This window comes from Phodopus roborovskii, unplaced genomic scaffold (assembly GCF_943737965.1).
Source record: "Phodopus roborovskii unplaced genomic scaffold, PHOROB, whole genome shotgun sequence".
Lineage (NCBI taxonomy): Eukaryota > Metazoa > Chordata > Mammalia > Rodentia > Cricetidae > Phodopus > Phodopus roborovskii.
The window spans coordinates 2,774,744-2,793,318 of record NW_026126416.1 but is presented as its reverse complement, the minus strand read 5'-3'; the positions used below and the strand labels follow the sequence as shown (position 1 = coordinate 2,793,318).

The 18,575-nt window shown below is 39.8% G+C and overlaps 1 protein-coding gene across 1 annotated transcript in view; it reads left to right on the top strand.

Annotated features, from left to right (window-relative positions):
- Dennd1b (DENN domain containing 1B) overlaps positions 1-18,575 on the top strand; it is a 166,536-nt gene that overhangs the window by 42,803 nt on the left and 105,158 nt on the right. Inside the window, exons 3-5 of the mRNA XM_051183180.1 lie at positions 827-870; positions 16,486-16,535; positions 18,427-18,546. Of these exons, the coding sequence (XP_051039137.1) occupies positions 827-870; positions 16,486-16,535; positions 18,427-18,546 (214 nt within the window). The remainder of the gene's footprint in view (positions 1-826; positions 871-16,485; positions 16,536-18,426; positions 18,547-18,575) is intronic.

Genomic DNA, 18,575 nt, shown 5'->3' with positions numbered 1-18,575 from the left:
GTCCGGGCTGTGTTCTCTGGGGTCTTCCACTCGGGTGGAGTCTAGACAGGCAGCGCTTAGTACGCCAGTTCTGTCATGGTTTTCTGCAGCGCTTTGCCAGAAACGCTATTAGCCCACTGTTAATTACCCTTCCAAAAGTCATTTGTAACATTCAACTTTGTTTTTGGCAGAATTAAGTACATGGCCAAAATATTTACCTGTACTCATACACCATCCTTTACCACCTTTAAAAAAGACATTTGAGAAATATGGAAATAACCAGCTTGTATGAAAGTGTTGATTTATTATACTGTATCTAAGTCAAATTTATTTTAAAAAGTCTGTCAAGTCTGCCTAGTAGCTTACCTACTACTCAAAAATTACTTTAGAGTTTAAATATGAGTATTTAAAACTGATACAAACAAAAAATGACTACTGACATAATATCTTCTTAATTGGAATTTAGGATGGAATTTTAAGGCAATATGCTTTGGTTTAGTCTCTGAGATTGTGTTTAATTATAGTTACTACTCACTACTTTTATATTTTTGTTTTCAAGCCAAGACTAATGTTTTTATAAGTAGTTAAGTTGAAAAATGTATTGTAGAAAGTTAGACTCCAAGACATGCAAATAGAATGCTAAAAGGGATGATTTTTAGTAACTTGATTAAGTTATGATTTTTTTTGTGACTCTGTTGCTAAGATTATTTAAACCCAAGTGTCAAATATTTAATTTTATATAATATAAATTAACCTTACAATTGTGTTAAAATATCAAAATCGATCATTTAAAGAATATTAACATCTTCCTCTGTTTCTTTTAATAATATATGTCAATTGTTTGCAGGTCCTGTGGTATTATGGAAATTCCCAGAGGACTTTGGAGACCAGGTTGGGAACATAATTTAAAACATTTAAGTTGAAACACTACAGTATTACTATGAACTGCTGATATTGTACATGAGTAGCTGCAGTTATTTTTCATGGTCAACTCTGAGAAAGAAAAAGTTGAAGAATATACGGGGGGGTGGTGGTGGTTTAAATGACCAAGTCAGTGAGTTAAGAAGCACTTACACTGAGAGCCTTGGCAGCTGGGTGCTGGAGCTGTGGCCTTAACATAGTTTTACAATATCACCTTTGGGATATATATCTGGGGACAAGAAAAAGCTCTCGGTCATAAAAACTTGATGATATTATTTCTGTATACTTAGAAATAAGTATAAGTGTTAGTAATACGTAATCAGTTTTTAGAAGTTGAATTTGGGAATATTTCCTTATTTCTAAATACATTTTATTACTTTATTTTCTTAGAAAGCTAAGATAGCAGAAGGAGACTGCAGGATGAATCTGTGGTTGGCTTTTTACAGCTTTCTGTAGTTCCTTAAATATTTACTATGGCCAAAATGTACGTGCCTAAAAAGCAGTGAAATAATAACAGTCTTATCACTGTTAAAATGAGAATTTCACCAGCTCATACCTTCAGGTCTCAGGTATGACTCCCATAGTTTGCAAAAAGTAAAACTCATGAAAGTACATCTTTACAATTATTCATTCAGAAACAGTATGCATGCTTTTGAATATTGTGAAAGGATAATTTTCTAGTTGAGGTCGTCAACCCGAAAGATGGAAGTTAAGAGGAATGGCCTGTTAGATACTGATTATGTCTTTTGCCCTTGACCATGGCTTCAAAGAAAAAGAGGGTATGCATTCTTAAGGTGTTTTTAGCCTTTCATGAGCATGGATTCATAAATACCATAGCATTCTTAAGTAACTTAAGTGTCTGCAGTGGAGGGGTGACTTTTACACAAGAAGCTGAGCTGAGCGTCTTCCTAGTCCTGCAATGATTTTGGACTCTTTTTTACCAGTCTGCAATGTTTACTTTTATCTTTGCGGCTGTCTTTCGTCCACTGATGTACAAGCAACCCCTTGTCCCTTTTCAAGTGTTTTTGCATTATTTTTATCTCTCCCTTTAAAACGGTTCCTTAGACATCTCGGGGTCCTTAAAACTGTGGGGTCATGTATGAAGGCACATACTTGCCAGTCCACCTGGGCAGACTTTAATGTGGTTACCTGTTGCTTGGCTAATAAAATGCTGAATGCGTGTTTTGGTATCATTTAGTCTAAACCAGAGGAAATTCACCGTGTAAGTGGCGGCGAACTCCCACAAACCCGGGGAACCCATGCACTTCAGTTCTCAGTCTTTTGGTTTTGTCTTTTTGAGCACAGGTTCTCACTGTGTGAAGCCTTGGCTGGCCTGGAACTTGCTTTGTAGACCATTCTGGCCTTGAGCTCACACAGATCGCCCTCCCTCTGCCTCCAGAGGGCTGGGACTAAAGGCGTGCACCATCCTCCCAGTATTGAAATTTTTATTAGCATTTATTAATTGTACGAAATGCCACACTTACGTGAGATTTCGCGGTACGTATGGTACACTTTGATTATCTTCAGTCCCCTGCTACCCTCCTCCCTTCTCCGGCTTCCAAGACCTCCTTCTACTTTCATACATTATTCTTTAATTAGCATTGTTAATATATGCATGCATATAAATGTGAGACTACCAACTGCCACATCAGTGTAGTGGTTCCGTATGTATGTTTTTAGTGCTGACCACTTGGGATTGGACAGCGAATCAGGGGCTCATCCCTGGGGAAGACTGATTCTCTCTCTGAGCAGTCAGTAATTGCCTGTAGCTCTTAGTCTAGTAGTGGGGCTTCGAGAGACTTCCCTCTTCTACATTGGCATGCTGACTTTATTGTCAAGGACCAGGTCTTGTTTAGGCTACCACATTGCTGAGATTTCACCTCAGTCTTAAAACCCAGCTTGGGAATTAATGTTTCTAAGGCCTTCTCAAGCTTCGACACAGCCACCAGTGTGTAATTTCTTAGTTTCTTTTGTGTCTCAAAACCATCTTCCCTTCCTCTTACCCAACTCTCCCTCCCCCCCCCACCCCAATTTTTTCCACATGCCGCTGTGGCTGTCTCTTAATAGAATGCGAATAAATGTTTGTTTAGTCCAGTGAGTGACATATTAAATAAAGTTGAGTAGACTCATGATAAGTTGTCAGGTAACTAGTGTTCTAGGAAGCATAGGTCAAGAGTTCTGGGAAAGCCTCAGCTTGGAAAGAGTTCAAGGGCTATGCCCTTGAGTTTCATTACAGTATGAATGAAAGATGAGGCTTTTGCAGCTTGCAGTTTGGAGTGCTCATCACTGACTCACGCGATGAGCTCCTGACCACCACCTCCTCCTCCCTTTCATTTCCTTGGAAGGCTGTTAGAAAAGGCTCATGCCACATGTAATCACGTTAGTAACGTGCCATTCATTAGCAAATCGTGTAGGAAGCATCCGAGAAGTTCAAATTTTAAGTGTGCCATAGTAAAGGACATATTTCTGTGTGTGCATTTCAGCTGTATCCTTTTGGGGCTTTCTTATGTGGCAGCTGCCAGCTAGCTGCGTAGCAGTCGAACTCGAGTTCACACAGTCTTTTATGTTCAACGGAGTAAGAACTGCAGGGTTTAGAAGGAATGCTTCTTAAACATGCGACCACTTACAGTGTTATATATTCGTTCATTTTGGACTCAAAAGGGACTTAGGTAATGCAAAGATTTCTATGACTTAAAGCTGAGCAGTGTTGAAATCTGGGTACTTTGTAATTTTATTTATATGTTACTTATGAAGATCTAAATCATTTGTCAATAATTTACTGATTCTAGTATTAAAAATAATTGTAGACAGTTATGGACTATTATGAAGTTAATTCTTAAAACAAAGTGATGTGAAAGGAGATTTTATTTCATTGTTCTTATGAGGATGTATATGCATACACATGCATGTATTTGTACAAACACATTTCCATGACAAATTGATTAACTTGTAACAATATCTGGCTTTATAAAGACAATATGTTAATATAAAAATTATAATTTTACTTAGATGCTTACTTTGTTTCATATTCCAAACATTTTGTAACTATTTTAGCATCCTTGAGTGTTACTTCCCTCTTGTATTTTTTTTTTCCGGTAGGAATATGCAGGGTTATTTCTTCATTGGTTGCTCTGTATCAAGAAGACAATCATATTGTCAACTGTTCTAACAAAATTGGAGTTTAGTTCCTTGGCAGGTACAATGTTGGAAAACTTAATATGAAACATGACCACATTGTTAATTTACTGTGTGTTTTATATTTTGGATTGTTGAAATAAAAGTTTTCATTGCCAATGGTAGGAAACTAATTTGGAAAAGCAGTGATATTTTCTAAGTTTTGTTTTGTGGATTAGCCAGTGGAGCTAATGTGCTTTCACAAATTTGCAGAGAGAAACTATTCAAGGAACTTCTGACATTGTATTTGAACATTATTACAATGTATTTACCACTAACATTGTATTTGAAGCCTGGTAAAAAATGAAATAATTGTTTGAGGAAGGAGGAAGTTTTACTTTAGTGAGCTCCTAGAGGTGGGATATTCATATATATTTTTACTTTAGTGAAATCATTATATTCCAACTCTACAAACGATTTAGTCCAGATGGGAAGGCCCGACCCTGCTCTGCAACCTGTAGAAGCAGTCGTATGTGAGGCAGGTGGAATAAATACAAGCTTTGTACAGAAACGTTTTTATTAGCAAAAATAAGGTTGAGCTTTAGTTCCACAGTGTTTGAGAGGGACAGAGTTGACGAGTGCCTTTTCCACAGTGACACAATCTAGGCACACTCATCAGAAGCAGCTCCCAGACATGCTGAGAGTATGTCTTGGGTGGAGGGAGGACTTGCTGTTCTGGCAGTTCAGAACTCTACATGTAAATTTGTCTCATTTAAAATAATAATAATAATAATAATAATAATAATAATAATAATAATAAAAGGAGTTGAAGTTGGTTGACTATGAAACAAAAGAGAAACAGTAAGATGTCTCAATGTTTCTTGATGGAAATATGCCTCTTAGAATTGCCACAAAGCCCTTGCTTGGCTCTCACGGGCTCACCCACATCTGTACGCTGCTTTCAAAGTGAGTCTTAAAACATTCTTTAGGTTTTAGTAGCTTGGGGTCCGGGATGAGCAGAATGCGTACTCACTGACGGATTTTACCCTTCTGTATCTAGCGATTGTTTGCTCCTTTCTCAACACATCCTCACTAGATAAGCTTTTTGAAAGAAGTGCTGTTGGTTGCCCCTCAGTGTTTAAAGTTTCTGCCTGAAGTACAGTTTGGGAGACCCAAGCGGTGTGAAGACACTTGCCTGTTAAAAATTTAAGTTTCAAAATATCCTGTAGCAGCTAAAAATACTGAACTTGGTCAGCATATGGCACTAGCTAGCCTCATGCCCACACACTTGTTATTGTCCTAGGGCTTAATGACAGTTGTAAGCCATGGGTGGGGGTGTGGGGCTTGGTCCTCCCTGGGGAGAAGAGGCGGAAACTGCAGTGTGGATTATGGAAATATGGATTGATCTAAAAAGAAACCTCTTTTTAAAGCAAGGGGCTCCGTCAAGGGAAAGCTCAGAGGGACCAATGAAAAGATGATGGACTATGATGTAAAAATGACCACTTTCTTTCACTCAGTGAAACACAGCTGCCGTGTTTTGGAGAAAAGAAATGCATTTGTGTATTAAGGGACAACTAAGAGAGCCAGATGAATAACAATATTTATTAGATATATTTTCATGTTGATTCAGATAAGTTATGTGCATTTTAATAGATTTTACATATGCTAGACATTTTAAATCCTGAACCGTCCAATGCTAGGATGTTCAGTGTACATACTTTAAGGAGAATACTTAATTGTGGCTCTTTTTATGCAGACCTATTTGTAAAAATATTATATATTTTCTTTAATGGATTGCGCAAGTGAATATTTTACTTAAAATATAAATTATTTTCCGTTCCCTTTGAATGGTTGTCCAAATATTATAGTTTGATGTTTGTTCCACTGTGTTTTATCCATAATGATTATAGCCTATTTTGATTTGTACTGATTGACAGCATATACTTTTATCCTAAATTTGTTTGCTCCTGTAGGATAAATTAACAATGAAGTGTAGTAGTCACTTTTGCAAAACATAGGCACAGGGATTCATGCAGCTTTAGCTAGTTTTTTGGTACACTTGTGCACAAAGAAAGTCAAGCTTGTGAAGTTTGAGACTCAACACTAGGGGACAGTTAGCGTTCAAGTGTAGGAAGGAGGCTATGCTAGGTATTCTATTGTGTCATTTAATGGTTTGCACTGTAAGTTGCAAGAATTTAAAACCCTTTTTGTTTATGCATGGAGTTAAGTCAAGGGAAAAAACTTTGACTAGGTCATCGATCAGCTAGGAAGTAAGAAGGGAGGCGAATCGGATCATATGACCCCAGGGGTTGATATGTAGGGCACGGAAGCCATAACAGGAATGTGAAGTTAGTTTAAAGAACGGCCACAAGGCAGGTGTGACGTGTGTGAAGCTGGTGTTGAGGAGACACGGCCACCTGGGCCAGACGATGAAGAACCCTGTGCCCATGCTCGAAGGCGGTTGTTCTTGTTTGAAGTGCATTAAAGAAAATTCAAATAGATAAGGTGAAGGGTGTATCTGCAATTTTTCTCTAGCATCTTTGTTGTGCAACTTGAGGTCTACCCTCTGTATGGTAATTCCACATATTGGGAGCCATGAGCAAGACGTATAGTAGGTCTGGAACTTACGCAGCTTGTACAGCTGAACATTATGCATTCTCCGGGGAACCATTTTACTTTCTGCTTTGGTGAATTTTGCTGTTTCAGCTACTTCACCTATTTTTCTGAAAGATGTTTATTTCATTTAGCATGAGTGTCCTCAGACAGCAAAACCTTAGCATAAGAAACATAATATTCAGTGAGGCGGAGACGCGGTGGTCCGTATTGGACATGAGGAACAAGATAGATGGACACTGGGAAGGGCCACACTGGGCTCTAGTCAGCATCCACAACCCACCCCGCGAAGGTGAGGCCAGCCCACGTGTAGCACCCACAGGGGACTTTTCTGAGGTCAGGCCAGCATTCGCGAACATATTCCTAAAGGATCAGCAAAGAATACTGAAAGACACAGCCTCACAAAGGAACGTCCAGGTGTGTGACACACACAGCTTTAAGTTCCAGAAAGGGATTCCCGAAGACTGGAGACAGGAATGATATACAAGCTGGACCGTATTAGCCCCCCATGTTCTATTCAGCCATCTCTCCAACTTTTGCCTTGTGTGTAATACCCAATTTAAGGGAAAAAATGTGTACATGCAATAAAATACAGTATGTAATCAATCCCCTGTCCTCCCTCCAGCTTTCCTCGTAGCCTCTGCCTCTAACTTGTAGCCCTGCCTCTAACTTCACGCCATCCACCGGAGTGTGGGAAACCCGGTGGTCAAATCCTCAAAAAAAACAAGACAAAGACAAAGAAAAAAAGTGATTCTCCTTCGGGCAGCAAGGGTCTATTGCCAGTAGCTTCTCGGTAAGGGGTGGGGCCTGGGGTAAGCAGAGCCGCTGTGAATTCCCGAGAGCGATGGCCACGTCATGTCCGGATACAGCGTTTCATAGCATTTCTTCCCATCCTCGGACTCTTACGGCCTTTCTGACACCCTTCCCACATGTTCCTCGAGTCACTCATGCTCGGAACTTTGGTCACTGCGAAAGGAAGGCTTGAGAAAAGCTTGGGAGCAGCCCTCGTCTGTGGATACAAAATTTAGAAGGCAAGCTGACAGCCTGACTAGCAAAATTAGAAATAGCAGGTTTTACTCTTTGGGCCCCCAGACCTTTCTAGCCATTAGCGGTTTCTGATCAGGGTTATAGTAGCAGCCATGACATTCCCTCCTGGGGAACAGGCCTTGGATCCAGTCAGAAAGCTGTTAGCTACCCCATAGCAGTGGTATCAGTGTTGGGTCAGTGAGCACATCTAACCAGGCAGGTCAGGACTGCACCAGGCGGGTCTAGTGCTGGGAAAGAGCTTTGCTGTTCCCTTTCCATGAGGTGCATACTGCTTTCCTGCATTATGAAAGCTTAGCCAACAGAGAGGGATTTCCTGGTCTGCTTGAGCTTCATTTCTCTATGTCCTACAGTGGGGCCTCTCTATGCAGTTAGGGTGGGCAACCAAAGGCAATGGCCATACACAATATTCTGGAGGCTTCTGGGACTCCCTGGCCCAAAGCTAGTAGGAAGGTATCCCATGCCCGACCCTGCGACTTACTTAGTAACCCATGTCTCCTGGAGCACCATTGTTCAACCACGCAAAGCCTCCCCTTTTGAGCCCTCTGGTTAAAGTTGTATTTTGCAATCAGTGTGTTTTCTTAGGCTCTCCCTCTGCGTCCTTGGTTTTGGTTGGCACGCTGCTGTCTCTCCCTCTTCCCCATCCCCATTTTACCTCCCTCTTTTATCTCATATATACTTGAGCATCTCTCTGATTGTTTTCAGATTGATTTCTTCTTTAGCTAGCTCATCCTTTTTACTCTACCTTTCGTCAAGACTTTCACATGTCCACCACCCGTTGCCAATACCTCTTCCCTCCTCTTTCCTCCTATATTTTTCTCTCCTCCAAGAATTGTTGAGGCCTGACCATGTGTAATTTTTGAGACCAGATGAGAGAGATCAGGGTAGTATAATCACAGACTCTTGTACCTTTCACTGTCAACACAATACTAATTGCTAATATTACTCTTGATTTTTTTTTCTTTTTGCATCACACTCATCTGCAGTAACTAATACGTTATTGCATGCTTTATTATTATTAGTCTTCCCTTATTCCATAAATGACACTTAGCAGTTATGTTTTGATTACTACCGTGTTTCCATAATGGTCTACCCTTTGATAGTCGCTGTTTTTGAAGACATTATTCTGTCACAGTAATGCTGGTATCTCAAAAAATGATGTAGCAGAACAGAATGATCCCTCAGTCCTACTACAACCTGGACTCTCCTAAACGCTTCCAATATTTCCATTAAATAAGGGTGACTAAAAAGAATTTATCCAGTGGCGTAACCCCATGAAATCAAATCTCAGTGCAAATAACACAATAAATGTGATAACTCCAGGCAATACAGCTCCTTTAAAAATTACAGAAATGACCTGCAATGAGAATGTCAGATGAAATATCAGGCATAAAATTCAGAAGAAATCAAGGGGAGTGCATGAACTATGGGCCATCACACACACATAAATTAATAGTTATAAACTGACCACATTTGACATGTGTCACTTATGGAAAGAATAAATCTAGGAGTTATGTATGAGTTTAGAAAAAGAAATATTTAATGCTAAGTAGAGTAAAATCATAGCAGAATGTTTTGCAAATGTAAATGTATAAGAGGCATTTAAAAACAACAAATAGACAAGGCTGGTAAACACACTCCCCACATTATAATATAGTTAAAACACTAAATGCACATAACAAAGAAAGTATGTTAAGAGCTTAAGTCAAACCCAGTCACACAACAGGCCCAGTAAACTGACAGTAGTTTTGGCAACAGAAAATCTGAAATCCAAGAGGTCTTGGAATGGTATATTCCAAATTCTGAAAGTAGCTGCTAACCAAGACTAACCCCTTCAAACCCTGTCTGTTATAGTTGACGAAGAATTAATTTTCCATGATGATAACAAACTGAGGTTTTGAGTGCTAAGCTTCAGAAAATGCTTGAAGTGCTTCTTTAGACCAAAAAAGCAAACACACTCAGAGACTAGAGGAAGACTAAAGTATGCTAGAATAGTAGTTAAGTTAGTGAGGAAAAGAAATTCACCAAACTGCATAAGATCGGTAATTTGGCAGACAGTAATATATACCCTTTAATAACCGAATATTAGCAGCCTCAACTCCCTCGTTCAAAGGCACACACTAGCAGATTGGCTGAGAAGACAGGACCTGTCTTTCTGTTGTCTCCAAGAAATGTGTGCATCCAGCAAAGGGACTTGTTAATCCAGTGAAGGTCAGTCTATAGCGTGGGAAAATATCTTCAAGATACACATCTGAGAGAAAATTGGCATCAGAATATATAGAAAACAACCGAACAGTAAGAGAACTACTCAGTAACTTAGCTAATGAAATAAGCAGAGTTCATAAAACATACGAATGGCTAGTGAGTACATGAGATTGTTTAGCTTCACGGGAATCAGATGATTGCAAATCAAAACTCCACCGAAATCCCATCTCACCCAAGTCAGAATAGTAGTCAATAAGGAGACACATGACCACATGAGTTGGTGAGGGTGTGGGGTTGTGGACAAAAGGGAAGAAGTCTTTACACTCTGTTCTGGGGATGTAATGCCAGTGGCCACTAAGGAAGTCAGTATGGAGGATTTTCAAAAAACGTTAAAATAAATCCAATGAATAAAGGCTGGGTATTTACCCAGAGACTCCAAGGTCACATATCACAGAAACAATGCACACATTGTCAAATATTGCAGCAGTATGCACAGTAGCTAAGTCATGGAACCAGCCTAGGTATGCATCAACAGAGGATTGGATAAAGGAAACACGCTATAAATACACAATGGACTTTTGTCAGCCATTCAGGAGAGGAAGAATGTCCAATTCAGGCTAATCGATCTGACTGGAGGTCATTATATTAAGTGACTAAAGCCAGTCTCAGGAAGATATTTGCATGTTTTTTTTTCCCACTTACCGTTCCTGGTTTCTATATGGACCTATGCAATGTATGTATATATATTATCAGAAATGAAACTGTAGGAGAACAAAGAGGACTAATGGGAGGGGGAGAGGATGAAAATGAGGCTGGGCAAATGGGGTGGATAAGTTCAAGAAACACAATGTATACTTGCGTGAAAAGTTTAAAAAAAAAAATACCCAAACACGAAAGGTATTTTGTATTAGAATTTTTGACAAAAATGTCTAGCGTCTCATTTGTTTTACAAGTACTTCCATACTTTTAAAAAGCTCTTCTCATTAAATGCATAGGAGCCAATGAATCAGGCCTTGTACTGCCTCGTGCAGCCCCCGTCTTTTGTGAGTGAGCATGTCCTGGGTTGTGAGTTAGATGGGTCTGAAGTGCCAGGAGACTGCAGAGGTGTATAGAGAGTCAGGCACTCAGTGTCTGTCCTCGTTTGCTTCTGTGACAGACACAGCCACCAAAAGCAACTTGGGGAAGAAAGGCTTTATTCTACCTTACAGCCTGTAGTCCATCTCGAAGGGCAGCCAGGGCGGAACGCAAGCATCAGCCTGGAGGTCGACAGTGAGGCAGGAGCCCTGAGCTGTGCCGTTTACTGCCCTGCTCCCCATGGTTGGCTTGGCTTGGGCTCGCCCTTTTCTGCGTAGCTCAGGCCCACCCAACAGCACAGGGTGCCCCTGCCTGCAGTGGGCCGATTCTTCCCATATGGAAGTTAATTAGAATGAACTCTCCAAACACAATATTAATATGAAAACACAGTTTTAGTGTGTCTTCTGTGACTTGAAGAAGGCTAAAAAGGAGTTTAATTTCTAATAATAATTAAAAAAAAAAAAACCAGAAAAAGGCAAAAACCAAGAGGAAAATATCACACTGGGCTCAGTTACCCTGCTTAATTTATTTTTCTTAAGTTTTAAATATAGTCGGTCAGTTTAAAACACTTCTCAAAGGTGTTTAAACGGGCGCTCAGGCTGTCATTTCCCCTCTGGGAATCAGGTGTGTCCCTCTTGAGTCACCAGGCAGTGAGTGCCTTCTTCCCTTTGAAGATGGAGTGTGGGATGTGCCCCAGTTTCCCGGGCAGAACCGGAGATGCCTCAGCACATCTCAGTGCGCACCATAGGGCTTGAGCCCAGTTATGTTACCCAAACGGCCGTGGCTGTGTAGGGCACGGTTTTCTTTTTATTTGTGGAGTTTATTGTTCTCTAGTATAAAGCACAGGCAGATGGAATGGCTACATGTTATTATTTCATGTTTACTTGAGATTATCTTCAAATATCATAGAAAACTATTCCCCCTTTTTAAAAATTGAATTAAAATTTCCAGATATAACTTTTGTTGTAAAAATTGTTCTGGAAGTGTTGTCTTCATAAAATACAATTATGAGTATTTGAGAACTGCCCTCATATGATACTGTTTACATGTACATTAAAACTTTAGTGTAAGTTTATTGTTTCTATACTGTTATTGTGGAGGGCCTTATCATTTCCTGTGTCAAGTTTTTATCTGAAAGTAAGTGAGTCTGGATTCTGGTTGTTCTTAGCATGTCTGTAGCGAGGCTCACTGGTGTCGGTCTCCCTTGCACAATCAGTTCAGGAGGGAGGTTGTGTCTTTGGACCTAATTAGATACCGCATGGTAGGTTCCTGGGGAATTGAGAGTGGGGATCTTTCTTCAGTGGATACTGGTCTGGGCTACTGTGTCCTTGTGTGAGGTGTCGGATATGCTCAGGGCCCCTTGGACGACTGCATGGAGGGGACCAAAGCCAGCATGCTTAGCAGAAGAGTAGATGCGGGAGACGATTCCTGATTCCTGGAGGGAGATGTTGAGTGAAACAGCCCCTCCTTACTGAATCTACATCAGCTCTCTGCTTATGAGGGTTCACCTGTTCCTTGTTATTATGTACCCTGTTGTTGAACTCTGTACTAGGGTCATTTACTATCCTGTTAATTGGAGGAGCAATAATTACCCACAGGAAACCTTCAAGATTGGGTCTTTTGACCCTCAAAGGAGGAGTCCCAACCATTCCACCCTGCAACTCTGGGTATTTCTGTCCCAGCCACATAAATTTTTGGGAGTGGAGGTTTGGAGGTTGACTGAAAAAGGAACTTTGCCAAGTGCAGCTATGGAAAGCAAGATAATTATGAAATTTAATAAACCATCTTGGTGAAAGATTGGCTATATATGGGGACCAGGGGGAGAGGAAAGGTATGAATGATTGCCGTATTTTGGTTTGTGTGTCTTTAGAGAGGATGCTGTCACGGTAGTTGTTAAGGGCTATAACTCAGGCAACAACTTCAGTTACAATCATGCTAAATGCAAGGCATTAGGCTATTCAGAACGTTATATGGGAAAGTAAGATATATATATATATATATATATATATATATATATATATATATATATATATATATGACTCCACACAACTGAGCTGAAAGAAGCCGGAATGTGTAAAGCTGAAGTCATTGGTGTCGGTTAGATTTCCTATGCAGAACAGGAAAGCGGGAAGTGCGGAGCTTCTGAAGGTGCTTGCGTTTGCTCTGGAGGAGGTGGGGGGAGGGCGAGAGGAGAAGTAGGTTACAGGAATGATGCGTTGTTTCATCTTCCAGTCTCTGTAAAGCGGTCCTCTGACCACTGCCATTGTGGACTTTAGAGATTTTAAAAGTAGATGGTGTTGTTTCATCTCGGATGCTGCCATGGGTTGAGTGGACCACCCATCCGATCCTAGCAGTCACTCTTCCCTTTCGCAAGAATGGCCTCTTTACGAGGCTGTAAGTCAGTGCTTCTCAACCTGTGGGTCACGCCCCTTTGGGTTGCACGTCAGACGTCCTGCATATCAGATATTTATAGTACGATTCATAACAGTAGCAAAATCACAACAAGAAGGAGCAACAAAATAATTTTATGGTGACCACATCATGAGGAACTGCGCTAGAGCATGGCTGCAATAGGAAGGTTGAGGACCACTGCTGTAAAGGAGCCACGTTCTGTGGGGCAAACATCAAGGAAAGAAGCTTCTATGAGTTATTTCCGATCATTAATATGGTAGTTACATGTCTTATTTTGGAGCATGTGCAAAAGATCCATTATTGACCATTGGTACTTTGATTTGGATAATTTCATATTCTAGTCCATTCTTTTTGTTACCTGTGTTTATCTTTGACATGTGTTAGCAATTATGATCATTTTGTGAGAGAATAGTGCATTCTTTTTAGAAATATTCTGAAACTCAAATTTTCCTTGGTTAAAGGAATTTCTGTAGAAATAAAATCCTTTAGTAACACAGGAAAGGTATCTTTTATTTGAGGTCAGCAGTATGGCAAGCTGAACTATCCTGATAGTGCATATCTAGAAGTAACTGTGTGCGTGTGTGTGTGAGTGCATGTGAGTGTGTGTGTGCGTGCCTGTGTGTGTGAGTGTGTGCATGTGTGTGTGCGTGTGTGTGCGTGCGTGTGTGTGCGTGCGTGTGAGTGCGTGAGTGTGTGTGAGAGTGTCTGTGTGTGTGAGTGTGAGTGTGTGAGTGTGAGTATGAGTGGTGCGTGTGTGAGTGTGCACGCACGTGTGCATGTGAGTGTGAGTGAGTGTGTGTGTGCCTGTGTGTGTTTGTGTGCATGTGTGTGAGTGTGTGCGTGTGCGTGTGTGTGAGTGAGTGTGTGTGTGTGTGTGTGTGTGTGTGTGTGAAAGAGAGACAGATGAAAGACAAAGAGAGAAGCAGAGAGACAAACGGGGAGAATGTGAATATAAAACCTCACTGTTAATTCTAACATATGTAGAAGTATAATTTTATTCATCACTGTTACTAAGATGATTCCGGGAACAAATGCTTCTGGAATGCTTTTTTCCCCCTCTCATTACCCACCCCTAAAATAACTTTAGTTTACATTGCACCTGTAATTAGGGAAGAAAGGGAGTCCTAGCAACTAGGAGGACTTCAGCTCTTGATCTTTGTGCTTCCTGCTTATTCTGTCAGTGACAGCAGGGCTTCTCTGTCACCGACATAAGCTGAGAGGAGGGCTTTCTCTCTCTCTCTCTCTCTCTCTCTTGCTCTCTCTCTCTATATATACTGTTTATGCACTTGTCTATAGACCTGCTGGCTGGCTGAATTTTAAAGAGTGAAGAGGTTTAAAGACTTGTCCCCTGAGGGATGCTGCTGCCAGTTGGGGAGCGAGCTGAGGCTGCTTTGCAGAAGTGTGTTGCATGCATGTTGCTTATGGAAGGGGGGGGGGTTGGTGGTGTTCCTGAAAGATTAAGCAACTAAGTGAGAGGCTTCTCCCTTAATTTGAGCATTAAAATTGATGTGAAATATGCAGCGAATTTGCATACATTCAGAGGTAGACATTGACTTTGGGTGCTTTTTTATTGTTTCTGAATTACGTGGGCAGTTTCGAAAGAGTTTAATCGCACTACCCTTCACAGGTGAAGTGAGTAACGTGGTAAATGACTTCGTGTCATACGACACCAGATAGCAATTAAGCAGCAGTCAAGAGAAAACAGCTGTCCTCCTTCTTAACGGGCTGCTCTTCAGCCATTTATTTCATGTCTAGTGGCTTCCTTAATTACACTTAGCAAAAATGTTACAAAGAGTAAGAGAACTTTCCCTAAAACTTTTAATGGCACACATTCATAAGCAAGCCCGCATACCTGCCCTGAGGCTAGAATGCTTTTTCTTTTTTTCTTAGTGTGATGCTTTTCTTTATGTTTCTGTGAGTTAGTTCTCCTGAAGCTTTCTTAGGTATTGCTATTGGATTTCTACAGTGTTTTAATTTAAACTGATAATTTCCATATATATGTGTGTATATATATATATATACATATATATATGGATAATTTCTCTCTCTATCTATCTAATTAAGTAATTCACTTAAAATACCTAGTACTCTATTTCTGCTGAAGGCTTATGCATTTGAATCTGTGTGATTGTACTGGGGGTCAGTTTTTCTGGTAAAAGTGTCCGTGGAAGTGACTGCTTCCTTAAGAATTTGCTCCTTTGTTCTTAACAGGCATTGTCTTTCGTCTCTCCTCCTTTATGAGATCACCTGACTAATTTCTATGATGTCTGTACTGAGGGCTGAAACTTTAGGTTCGAAGTTAAACTTGAGTGTCTTGCTCAGCTACATCAAAATGCCTTTTATTTATTTATTTATTTATTTTTTATTTTTCCAACTCTCAGACAATTGTTTGCATTTTATTGTAATGTAATAAGTACTATCTCTGGATTTTTAATGACTTTATAGTCTGTTTTACTAAAACATTGTCTTGAATATTTAGTTACTTAATCTAATGTTCAACTATATTATAATAGAGACTTATGTTAAGATACACATTTAAGAGGGCTATCTGAAATAAATTTAGTACCAAATGTTTGAACGTGTGAATGTATATTTTAGAGTCTATACAAAGTCCTTTAATTAAAAAGAAAACATTTGGGCATGGTACATTCAGAGTTGTTATACTTCTCAGTAATTCATTCTGCTGCCAACTTCATCCCCTTTTCTCTGTCTGCATTTTAATTGAAACAACATTTATATTTCTGAGCCAGAATCTGTGAAAAGTCCCTGTGGCTAGCCTGTGGTACAAGTAGCAGCAGACACAGCTTGCCCATATGGTGCAGGGCCTCTTGTGAGATCCATATGGCCTTGTTGAAGGGGATCCCAGCGGGGATGCGGAGGGTGTTAATACCCTTCAGGCCAGGCCTTTCCCTCCTGGGGCTCCCAGGCATTGTCAGTACAATCTGCCAAAGCACACACTTAATTCCTTTTTAATAATCAATTATTTTAGTCTGAGAACCTGCGCCTTTGTCTTAAAAATACTTCACCCGCCCCTTGAAAATGTCTCAAAAAAAAAAAAAAAAGTTTGAACTGCATTTAAAAACCATTCTAAAGCATCCCTTTATTTTGAATTTGCATTTGTAGGAAGTACTGCAGAGCGTGCCCAAGTTCTGTTTTCCGTTTGACGTGGAAAGGTACAGTATAAGCTGATAACTAAGATAACTTTATACCTTCTTAGCACACATTTCAAAATGATTAAATGTACATTTTAAGAAAATGACATGTATCTTCCCTTTTTTATTTTTATTTTTATTTTCTATTCAAACAAGCACCGGAGACGAGAGGTTCGGAATTAGATAATCAGATGGTGTCTATCTAATTATTCTTTTACTTCCTCCTGCATGGCCAGTGAGGCGGCCTTAAAATATGCTGGCCACGGGTTATGTTTCTTCTTTTTATTCTTCAGGTATAGACTATAAGCACTAGCAGAAGAACATGCCATTGGTCTTTGACCAGGGCCTTCAGATGGTCTTTTAAAACTAGATGTGTGTCCCTTGCTTACAATCCCAGCTCATCCTAATTGGAAGAGCATCTGTGTGATGCTGTGAACTCACTGTCAGCACAACAGCACCTTACTAAAACTCCACTGTGTTTACATTTCACTGTAAATACTAAATGAACTTCTTGTATGTAGTTGGTATTTAGTATGATAGATGTGTCTGGAAATATTGATGTTTATTGTTTTACATATGGTCAATCACCGTTACTAGTTTTATTTGTAGATTGTGAAGTGGCCTAGTAGTATGCTAGTTGATACTAATAAGTATTGCTGATGAAAATTGTTTTCTTATCTTACTTGTGGAGAATTAATGGTTCTGTCTTACTCCAACATTATAGTATTAAATCAAAAGTAAGAATGAAATAAAGGAAGGACAATTACAAGAGGATATTATAAATCTTGAACAATAGAACATACATTAATTGCTAGAGGATTTACTTGAAGTTAATAAAACTAGAAAATTCCCTGTCCACTTAAATGTGTACTTACCCTGGTCATTTAGATGTGTACTTGTTTAATAACTGGTGTTTTGTGACAAACTAATTTGCTGCTTAGAACACTGGTAGTTATTGTTTCAACTTTTCAAAATCCATATGACTACTTAAAAACAAAAAATTCTATGTCATCAGTATTTTATTTTGGGACAAAGAACCTCAAGTTTTATTTTGGTTTCATGAACCAGTATATGGAAGTGTGTTGACACATTTTAAACCGAGGTAAGCATTCTGTCTAGTAACTCCCGTCATCCCTCGTGCTGAAGTGGGGGATGTCATTGGGTTCTATACAATTTACTTTGAAATCGGTAAAACTCATAACCGAGTAGGCTTCTTTAGTAGGAAGTATTTTCTTTTAAGTTGGTGTTTGGTTCTGCAGGATATTGATAATTCTAAATGGCAGTGCAAAAAAACCAACAAACAAAAAAAAAAAAAAACAAAACAAAACAAAAACCCAAAAACCAGTAGTGCTTGGTGTGATGTAATTCAAATTCATTGGGTGAGAATGTCAACAGAAGGATCAGTTCAGCATGGTGGAGGTCACCATCACAGGATGAAGCAACATGGTTTGCTAGCCAAGCGGTTGAAGTTTGGGAAGAGTAGAACACCTTGGAGAAGAAACAGACTAGAAATAAGTGTAGAGATTGAATCTATTGATTTTTCTGCAAAGTGCGTGACCATGGCTCTTACCTCATGATGTATTTTATTGGTAACTCACTCTTCTGGAAATGTAGGATAAGGGTTGACTTCTAAGATAGGCGTTTGATTGTGAAAATGTAGGGTAAGGTTTGACTTCTAAGTGAGGCATTCGATTTTGTTGCCATGCTCCACCCATGAGCTGCTGGAGCTTATTGTGGTGCTGGAACTTGTGACTCATGAGTTGGTTGAGTTGTTTAGCAGATTCATGACCCTTTATTTATAGGACATTGTTCCAGCTTCTAGAAGGTGAATCCAGTGTAAATACTAGTCAAAGCCTTTGTAGCCTCAAGAAAATGAGCACAGATTTAATGCTATGATGTTGTTATGTCTTAGAGCCTCTCAGAATCAAGTTGGACAGCACTTTACCTTCGTACTGACAGACATTGAAAGTAAGCAGAGATTTGGGTTCTGCAGACTCACATCAGGAGGCAGTATTTGTTTATGTATCCTTAGGTGAGTAATTGTAATCAAAACTTGGCTAT